Source organism: Cryptotermes secundus, unplaced genomic scaffold (assembly GCF_002891405.2).
Source record: "Cryptotermes secundus unplaced genomic scaffold, Csec_1.0 scaffold1706, whole genome shotgun sequence".
Lineage (NCBI taxonomy): Eukaryota > Metazoa > Arthropoda > Insecta > Blattodea > Kalotermitidae > Cryptotermes > Cryptotermes secundus.
Window position 1 is genome coordinate 31,699 of NW_019729234.1, and position 10,795 is coordinate 42,493.

Sequence of the window (10,795 nt, forward strand, 5' to 3'; positions counted from 1 at the left end):
CCTATCGTCTGACAGATTACTGATGAATGAATTGTGGCGAGCCGCCTAAAAACCGGAATATCTTGAGTCAGAGCGGGCGTCCATTGCTAGATAAAGGTTTGTTAAAACACGTTTCCGAGACAGTGCACACATAACAGATGTTGCCACGCAAGTGAAAAAACAGAACTAGTGAAGTTCCACCGGCAACGAATACACATTGATTACCTTCGGATAGAACACATGAAACGGGACCCTCAAACAATGTGTCTTCTAGACCGTCCTAAGGAACTTGTACCCGAGAAAGGCTGCGCTGGTAAGAGCCAGTAGTATATATTGTAGAAAAGACAGACCCGTCCTCTCGTTAGAGAGGGCGCTCCAAAAATACAAGGCCGTAACTCTCTATCAGTAATATTTTTTTTNAATACAAAATTTAATTTTCACACAACACTCCTCCAGTCAGAATGGACGGTTACATCAGGTGAGAGGCGAACGGAGCAGCCCTGAGACTGAGTGGGAATGCTGGGTGAAGGAGTTGAGGGCAGTATGTGTGGCATTAGCTCTTCATGTATATTTCTGCAATATAAAAATTGAAGTTTCTTCTTTTGTTGCAGCAGTACAACAATGTTACAAATGTCGGAAATTTCGTCACAGAAGTAAATTTTGTACGAAGGAACAACACTGCTTCTCATGCGAAGAAGCAAAATATGAAGACTCTTGATTAAAAATACATAAATTTTAATGGTAGTCACAGAGCAAACAGCGAGCAATGTCCAGTGATTTAAAAGCAGAATGAATTCAACCAAATCATGGCTCATAGAAATGTTGGATTTTTTAAGCACGGAAAATTTTTGAAAATGGTCAAAACCCGGCCACTCGAATCCTGAATTCTCTTCAGGTGCTGAAAATTTCGGAGGATACGTTGAACCTGAATATGATAAACTTGACTTCCTCTTAAAATGACAAGAAGACAAAAGGACTGGGGTAGCACAGAGACAAGTGAGAACAATGAAGCCCCGAGCCAGCAAATCTGATGGAGCCCGGGTGAAGGCAAAGGAAGATGACCACGGATAGCAGCAGAAATCAAATATCTGAACCAAGAACAGGTAATGTAGAGAAAAGGGACAGCTCTATAGTCCAGACAGTGTTAGAAAAATGTTAAGTGGAGTTGGAGTCCATTCACATGGAGGACGAAGTCAAGAACTTATTGATGACGATAATCAACTTAGTGATAAACTCCGGGGACGCTAAGGGAATGAGAAGACACCTCTGGGAAGTTGTCGAGATTCATGAGCAAGTTTACAACGGGAATCAACAGATTAAGACTGTTCAATGAAATTTTAGAACCCTAAGAATCTACGAGTATGATAGCCGAGCGGTCTAAGGCGTGTACTGTCTTCGCTCGCTTGGAAACCGGGATCATGGGTTCGAATCCCACTCAGGGCATGGATGTTTAGTTTGTGTGTGTGCGTTTTTCTGTGTTTGTATACAGGTAGAGGCCTTGCGACGAGCTGATCACCCGCCCAAGGAGTCCTACCGAATGTGTAAGATCTAGAAAAACCGAAGTGAACGGAGAAGTTCATGGAGGAAGGCCTAGGCCCACCGAGGCTGTAGTACCAAGGAAAAAAAGAAAACTTTAGCAGACTAAATGGCTTTACAACTCACAGTATAGTACTCTTCTGTACTTTGATCCTATCCTAAGCGAACAATAATACACAGTAGTAGTAGTAGTAGTAGTAGTAGTAGACCTCTGGATCTACTATAGTCAGAAACTCTGACCACTAGACCAGTGTTCCACAACCGGTGTGCCATCACAAGGTGAAAGGTGTGACGCGAACTTTTACCTATTGTAAGAAATTAATTGTCGAATTTTATTCGTTTTATTTTATCCAATTTACCGTGTTTCATATACTTGTATTTTATTCTCAGCCACTGGACTGATTAAATTAGATGATGCTTCTTTATTCTTTATTACATGCTTTGATTTTTTATGTACAGTAATGTTTTATTCTAAGAAATTAAACGTAAATTATTTACTCACAGTTGTTATATCATAGTTTTCATTATTGATTTATTTTTATTTTTCTCACATCTACGCAACTTCTTTGATATGCTTACCGCATGTTCTGTGTACGTGTTTTTCCCTAAAACTGCAGGGATTAGCATGGGTTTTCCTGTCTTTTATAACGCTGTTTTGGTATTTGCCCCTGTTTGTTAGAAGTTAGAGCTTCTTCAACTTTATGACTTTTTTCCTCTAACGATGCACCCACCGATTGTTGGACTTAATTAAAATTATAAATATTTAAAAAATAAGTCGGTATTGTGTCACTTCTTCCGTTTGAAGAGTAGAGATCCCGCGTTTTACAATTTTTCAGTTCTGTCACAGCTGTGCTCTGAAGTAGTTCGCAAATTTTGTTTGCTAGTTAGAGAATTACAGATGGGTCGTTTGAGATGTCCCCGACTGTATGACCACTTGCTGACGGCAACAAAGTGGTGATGGACACAATTACAGAACATTTAGAAATGCTGCAGCAGAAATTCAATAAGTATTTTGTAGAGACTGTACAAGATTTCGACTGGGTTCGTGATCCATTTGTTGTGAATTCAGAACATCGTCCGAATAATATACAAGAGGAACTCGCAGATTTAAAAGCAGACAGAACATTGAAACTAAAACTTCTCGAAGTGCCTTTGGATACGTTTTGGTTGGCAATAAGGAGTGGATACCCGGCTATCTCCGAGATGGCAGTTAATGTGTTATTGCCATTTTCAACTAGAGGGGATGGACAAAAATATGGAAACACCTCGTGAAATGCATGCCTGAATTTAAGTGTTTATTTTAGCGACGTTTGTAGGTCACGCTGTCATGTCTGCCCAACTCCACTACCTGTACAACCTCCGCAATACGTTGCAAGTTTCATTTGTTGTCGAGACAGTGTTCTGTGCTGTTTTTAGTGCATCACGTCAGAGCTAACAGAATTCGAACGCGGGCAAATTGTTGGGGCCCGTATGGTGGGTACTTCCGTAACCAAGGTAGCCGAGGTTTTTGGTGTTTCGCGAGGCACAGTATCCAAGATTATGACCGCATACAGGAGGACTGAAAAAACTGCATCCAATAAACACCAGCGTGGACGGAAATGTGTGTTGAGTGATCGAGACAGACGAACATTGCGTAGGATTGTGACGAATAATAAGAAGGCTATAGCTGCAAAAGTGACTGCTGAACCGAGTGTCACGCTCACAAACCCTGTCAGCAGAAAAACAGTACGAAGGGAACTCCATTAGCAGGGTATTTCTGGACGAGCTGCAATTCCAAAGCCACTCATCAGTGATCTAAATGCCACTAAGAGGAGAGTGTGGTGCCGAAGTCATAAAATGTGGACTATGGAGCAGTGGAAGACGGTCATTTGGTCGGATGAATCCATCTTCACACTGTTTCAGACTTCTGGCCGAGTTTACGTCTGGAGAACTCCATCCCAAGCTTACGATCCAGTTTGTTTGCTGCCAAGAGTGAAACAGGTCGGGGCTCCGATCATGGTATGGGCAGCCATACCGTGGTATTCTGTCGCACCCATCATTACCCTGCAAGGTCACGTCACTGTCAACGACTATGTGACCATTTTAGGCGACTACGTCCATCCCAAGGTGCAAACTTTGTTCCCTAATGGTGATGCCATTTACCAAGCCAACAATGCCTGTGTTCACATAGCTCACACCGTCCAGGACTGGTTTTCTGAGAACGAAGATGAAGTGTCACGTCTGCCATGGCCCCCACAATCGCCAGATATCAATATTATTGAGCTTTCGTGGTCTCTTTGGAGAGCACTATGCGTGCGCGCTATCCACCTCCATCATTGATAACAGAACCATGTTTTTCAGGAAGAATGGTACAAGATTCCCTTGCAAATCATATAGGACCTATATTTATTCATTCCAAGGAGACTGCAAGCAGTTCTGCAAGCCAGAGGTTGTCCTACACCATATTAGTCACGGTAATGTGTTTTTTGTTTGGTGTTTCCATATTTTTGTCCATCCCCTGTACATATTTGTGTGAACTGGGCTCCTCGACGTTAACTGAAATTAAAACATCAAAGAGGGAGCGGCTCAAATCCATCGATGAAGAAATGAGACTTGCGTTGTCAACGATTCCACCACGGATCAGTCGCCTGTGTGCAGCTACGCAGGCGCAAGTGTCACATTAAACGTATGAGTAGAATTACTGTATTTACTTTAATAGTAACAGAAGTGTATTGTCTACACTCTACAGGGAATTAAAGTTCATTAATTGTTAATAAATGCACGAGTCGATTTCTGTTTAATGATAATAAAATAACAATATAATAATATTATAGTAATAAGTTGATCGCGTTACATATTTATATTAATTGATATCATGCGTTTTTGAGGGGAATAACATTTTGGTGTGCAGCGTTAAGTCGTGGATACTTCATGGTGTGCCGCGAGTAGAAAAATGTTGCGGAACACTGCACTAGACCACAGAGGCGGTCAAAGGATTATAACACTCTCACTAACTTAGGCACTCTTAGAGACAACTGAAGTCAGGAAGCGGGTTGCATAACCTCGTTCCACTGTTGCGTAACTTAGGAACCGACTTTTTATCAAGACCGTCTACGTGATAACTCGTTCCACGTCCCGTCGCCCCAAAACGGGTTGACATGTCACAATAATTATCTGCAGCCTAAAAGGCAGAATATTTGAGCGGGCATCCGTTGCTAGACTATGACTGCTAAAACACGTTTCCGAGACAGCTCATAGAGAGACGTCCATTGCTAGACAACGACTCAGTAACTATGTTTCCAATACAAGGAACAGTGAATACCTCTTTGCCTAGGCGACGATTGCAAACACGTAAACGCGACAATGCATACATTGTCAGACGGACCACGGGAATGAAAGTCGACGTTACTGCAGTTCCCACTGCAACGAAAATCTGCCAGAATATCTGAGGGGCGTCCACTGCTAAACAACGGCTGTTAAAACACGTTTCCGAGACAGCTCATAGAGAGACGTCCATTGCTAGACAACGACTCAGTAACTATGTTTCCCATACAAGGAATATTGAATACCTCGTTGCGTAGGCAGCAATTGCAAACACGTAAACGCGACAACGCATACATTGGCAGATGTTAACACAGGAATGAAAGCCAGAGCTACTGCAGTTCCCACTGCAAAGAATTCCCTTCAAGAAGGTGTCTTCTGGTCCGCCCAAATATAGAAGATAAGAGAAAAAACGGTACACAGAGAAGTGGGGTCCCCATGTGGAGGCGGGGTCGAATACCTCCACCATGACCCTGCGAGTCGTAGGAGGCGACGAAAAGGGAGGTCTCAAATTTGAGACAGTAAAATGTGGTCGCGAGTTCCAAGGGACTCGGACCCGAGAAAGGCTGCGCCGGAGAGGACCAGTAGCATATACAAAAGATAGACCCGTCCTCTCGTCAGAGAGGGCGTCCCATAAAAAGTAGACCGTAACTAAAGAAAGCAGTCTTCTGGGACGTACGCCTTGTAGATATTGTAACGCGTTTTGCCACTGAAGACGCCGTTCAGATTGTTAATTTGTTTATTTAACAACCTACAAGTCTTTGCTACAATTAATTATAACACTGCTGTGGGTTTACACAATTTACAAACCCTGCACAATAATCTATTCAATCTATCTTCAGTAGTCTTCACGTATTAATAACACTGGAGCTATACAAGTCTCGCTGAATTTCACACTCCCAATACCTTCTCAGTTATCACAAACTATCACTTCTAATCACGCATTCCGGTATTCTTCTTTCCGCGTTCACGATTCGCTCGCTACAACTGAACTCGGCGACTCTTCCAGTTCAACTGACTACTTAGGCAGTGCAGTTCTCTTATAAACCCTAAGTAAGACGACGGAAAGCGCTTCGCTTCCTTGTTGCCATGTCGCCTGTTTACAGATGTTAATGGGCAACGATGTCTAGAGTTGTTTCCTGCTGTGCAGCCACGTCACCGCGGCACTGGTTGCCTGACACAGCCGCTCCTCTGCCACGTCACCGCGGGGGAAGGGGCGGAGTGTTGACTGGCCTTTTACCGTAGTAGTGATAGCGCTCCGATGCCGCCACGTCACCGCTAGCGGGGTGATGTCCTCTATAACCCAATGCGTCACAATATTGTGTTAACCGAAATTTCGGAGCAACATATTGCCTCCATCTTCAGGGTAGAAGAAAAAAGAAAATCCGCAAGGGAAGAACCAGCGTCAGAAGGTGCGCCACATCCCAGAATACTGCTTTCTTCACAGTCACCGCCGTGAAAACCTTAAATCTTATAAGACCGTGGCTGTCAAACAGTAATAAATATTTGGTTATGAGCCCCAAATGGGGCTTTATACCAAAAGAATCATACGGAACACAAAAATACAATGTGGGGCAGAATACTGAGACTTTACAGACTGTAACAGAAATGAGTACCAGGAATCTTCCTGGGGGTAAAGGGCAGCCAGTACGTAAGGTTTACTTTTTAATTACCGGGAATCGAACCCTAGCAGGGCAAACTAATCCATGAAAACCCTTAGGGGAACAAACAACGCAGGAGGGTATTTTCCAAAAAGTACGGAGGCGGAAGAGGCACGCCACCAACGAGACCGGTGGAATTTTTAAGAAAGCGGAAGTGCAGAACAAAAAGGCTCGCCTTAAACCCCATCCCCCAAGGAAGCTGTCACCCGAAACTTTTTCACTCTCCTCAGGGCAGCGGACATGGGCACCGACGCTTCCGGTACTGGGGTCACTTCAAATGAGGAGACAGTTCCTGGAAAATCAGGAAGGGTGGCTCTAATCCTAACGTTTACCACTAACCTGATTTAGTTTAAAAAATACTGAAAAATGTGCCAAAGAAAGCTTTGAGTTCCGCAGCAGTAGAAACGGAACCACAGCATCACGAGAGACATGGCGAATTTCCAGTCCGTGAAATCCCACTTCGATGCCAATAAGCTGCCCTATTACTCGTTCTATCCCAAATCCGAAAAACCTATGAAGGCAGTGGTACGTCACGTGCCACACAACACCCCTGCAGATGACATATCTGACGGACTGGTGAGCCTCGAGTTTGACATCATTAGCGACAAGATGACAGCCACCCGTCGGCCACCCTCCGAATGATCAAGAACTACAAACCTCCTCCTCCTCTTAACTTTGCCGAGGACAGCAAAATCCCAAGAAATGTTCCGACTGCAAAGCCTCTGCCACATCCCGACAGGGTGGAGGCATATAGAGCTCAGAATGGCCTTACTCAGTGCATAACTGCCAGCAGTTCGGCCACGTCTGGGCACTGCAAAGCCTCTGCCACATCGCGATCAGGCTGGAGGCATGCAGTGCTCAGAGTGGCCTTACACAGTGCCATAACTGCCAGCAGTTCGCCCACGTCTGGGCAAACTGCAAAGTCTCTGCCACATCGCTACCTGGGTGGAGGCATGTAGAGCTCAGAGTGGCCTTACACAGTGCCATAACTGCCAGCAGTTCGCCCACGTCTGGGCAAACTGCAAAGTCTCTGCCACATCGCTACCTGGATGGAGGCATGTAGAACTCAGAGTGGCCTTACGCAGTGCATAACTGCCAGCAGTGCGGCCACGTCTGGGCACTGCAAAGCCTCTGTCACATCACGACAGGGTGGAGGCATATAGAGCTCAGAATGATATTACACAGTGTCAACACTGCCAGCAGTCGGCCACGTCTGGGCAAACTGCAAGCAATACTCCGCTGTGTGTGGTGCGGGGGCGATCACCTACACAAAGAGTGCCCCGAGAAAGGGAATACATGTTACAACTGTCGTTTGGCGGAAGGAGAAGAACCCCATTCGGCAAATTATGGTGGCTGCAGACACAAGAAGGAGGAGATTCAGAAATAGAATTTACAAAGGACACTCATGACTACAACAGGAAGTGTGTTCTCTACCAGCTCGGTCATTCCAGGCGTGCCCTTTGCGGCAGCGCTCCGAGGCAAGACAGAGGAAGAACGGCAGCATCAGACACATCAGCAGGTGGCAGTGGCAGGTTCCGTCATAATGAAACCCATGGTCCCTGCAGCCTTACCCCAACACGAACAGCAGACAAGTCAGTCAGTTCGGGCCCCAAATGTAAACAGCTCGTCTCTGGACAAAATGTTGAATGGCAGTAGAGCAAATTATGACAGAGTCTAATGGTGCTGTGCTAGAGGAGGTTAAAATATTGGCCATTACATAAATTGTCTTGTGCCCTGAAGGCCGACTCCCGGGAATATGTTAAAAGAGAATTTAACTTTTTGTATTTTAGGGGTATATGTTGGCTAGAGTAGAATTAGTTTTGGGAAATACTTGTAAGACATACGAAAGAGGATGTAAGAAGGGTTAAGAAACTTCAAGGAATTTCTGCATATGGAGTTAGACGGAGGTTAGCTTTTGACGCGTCGATGTCTTGTCAGCAGAATGACGTTGAATGAATACCGAACTGCTAACTCTACAGAATCTACACTTGAGTGATGGGGGAACGTTTTGGAGGTAAAAGGGCTTAGCCAAGTGGGCTAGACGTAAGGGGGCGTGTCCACCTCTTAAGGATCCCAGCCAACTAGAGCTAGCCATTTGGGACTAGACGTCATTGGAGGCGAAACTGCACCCTCCGGGAAAGTGATTAATTAGCAAGAATAAAGGTATATAACCCAGAGAGCAAATTATTATGGAAATTATTCAAATAGTAATTTTGGCCCATTTGCGGCCGTAGGCCATGTTGGAAGAAGTCTTGTCGCTCCCTAACTATCCTGTACCCTCACCTGGCATTCCACCTGCAGCGGCTGTTGCTGATGCTTCATTGTGTCTTTGTCGCTGTCTTCTCCCGCTGGTTCCACCTGACTCCACTCCTTTCTCCCTCTCTCCTTTTTTTATATATATTTATAGTTTTAATCTGTTGGGCGCCATTGAGCTTAGGTGGAATGCTCACTAAACCGGAACAGTGTGGGAAGCTTGCCAAGGAACACAGGTGATTATACTACCTCAAAAGATAGAGTTGAGACTGTCTCAGGATCTTATTACGGGTCTCGCTCCGACAGGGAGGCAGAAGTGTCTAATGATACGACACCACTTGCACTTTGTAGAAGAGAACACTTTATTCTTTGAAGAAAAGAACAGTTCACACACACAATTCACTAGACGCTGACACTTATTTGCAAACTGAACCACCAAACACTTACAAACTGCTCTAAATATTTTTTCTTTGGCTGAAATATTTTTGTGATGCTGAATTCGCGTCTGAATTATGTCCTAGCTGGACCACCACCTTTTTTTAAGACTGTTTGAAGATTCTTTGAAGAGTGCTTTTCTGAAGAGATGTGAGCCTCTCCAGTTTCCGCAAAGTTCCCAAGTCACACCCTCAACTTTTGAGGATTGGCCACATTTGAAGTAAGGGAGTTGACTTTGAATCCGCTACCTCCAATCATCTTTTCTCTACAGGCAATTTTTTTTCTTTAATGACCTAACGTAACTTTTGACAGGGAATGATGTATGCTGGCCATAGCGTCCCCTCCTGGCACGCCTACGTGTGACTTACGACTAGCAGGACCTGTCAAGAGTCAAATTTTCAAAGTGAGTCGCCGAACGACTCTGGAACCAAAATTCTAAGAAACTGAACTAAATCACCAGGGGTCCATCTGGTGTCTTTGTGTGGTCCATCTGGGAAATAGGCCGCTTCGAGTGTGCAAGAGATGGGCTATGTCACACTCTGCGTACACACTCTGCGAAATTATTATAAAATACTGATAATTATCCATAATGAATTACAATTTAGGCTTGTGGGCCATTAGGGCGGTTATAGAAGCACCGACTAAGCACCGGGCCCCGCCATCCGTCTGCAGTCTCAACGCAAAGTAAATGAAAGTACTCTTATCGCCATGCTTAATAATTGTGATATTATTAAAGTGTAACTCCTCCAATGGGACATGAGTTAGGAACGTTACAAGTGTACAGGGCGTGAGAGTGAGTCATCAGAGAAATGCAGAGTTAGACATGTGTAATATAGAGACTGCAGAGGGTGGGTCTAGCGGCAGGGATGTGCAGAGATATATATAGAGGATGAATAGAATAGGAGGAAGAGGAGACTAGCGACCCACAACTGGGTGAAAGGAAGGCTAAGATGAGGTCCAAGAATCGTTTAAGAAAAGTGCAATGTGTAATCCGACACCAGTCGGCTCTTTAATTGTGATATTACTAAAATGTATATAACCCTATATTGCTTGTTTATACTAATATAGGGTAGCATAGGGTGAGAATGTGGGTTTTTGTTGTCGTGATTTCCTCCCTTACCACATTTCGCACCTTCGCCCTCCTGCCAAGCCCGGTGAACAGTGTGCCCCTAGCCAATGAAGCAACGATAGAGAAGTAATTTAGCAGTTTCCTTAGCCCACCCCCTGTGACTGTAGTACAGAAGGTGGCAGCGGGGATACCTCTACGCCCCCCTGTCACCACGCATAACAGGTGGCATAACATATCTTAAATCTCATAGAGCAAAATGGCCAATAGAATCCATAGGCCCATCAAAATCATCGCATTTAATGCGAATGGCATTGCGAGGCAGCGCTATGAACTCAGTAAACAGGTGCAAGAAGTATACTTAGATGCAGCCATTTTCTCAGAGTTGCATCTGAAACCTCATGAGAGGTTCTTTATTCCAAATTATCACTTTTATCGAGCCGACCGTTATCCTGGAAGGAAAGTTGGAACTGCCGTTGCGGTTAGAAAAGGCATTCCCCACAACCATGTTGACCTACCACTCTTTGTTTCAGTAAAAGCAACAATGGTGTGCATAAATCTTGGT

General features: G+C 44.6%; 1 protein-coding gene across 1 annotated transcript in view; it reads right to left on the minus strand.

Annotated features, from left to right (window-relative positions):
- LOC111865603 (tubulin beta-1 chain) overlaps positions 1 to 8,816 on the minus strand; it is an 18,449-nt gene extending 9,633 nt beyond the window's left edge. Inside the window, exon 1 of the mRNA XM_023853778.2 lies at positions 8,760 to 8,816. Coding sequence (XP_023709546.1) covers positions 8,760 to 8,798 — 39 coding nt within the window. The 5' untranslated portion in view covers positions 8,799 to 8,816. The remainder of the gene's footprint in view (positions 1 to 8,759) is intronic.
- Between the last annotated feature and the right edge of the window lie 1,979 nt (positions 8,817 to 10,795).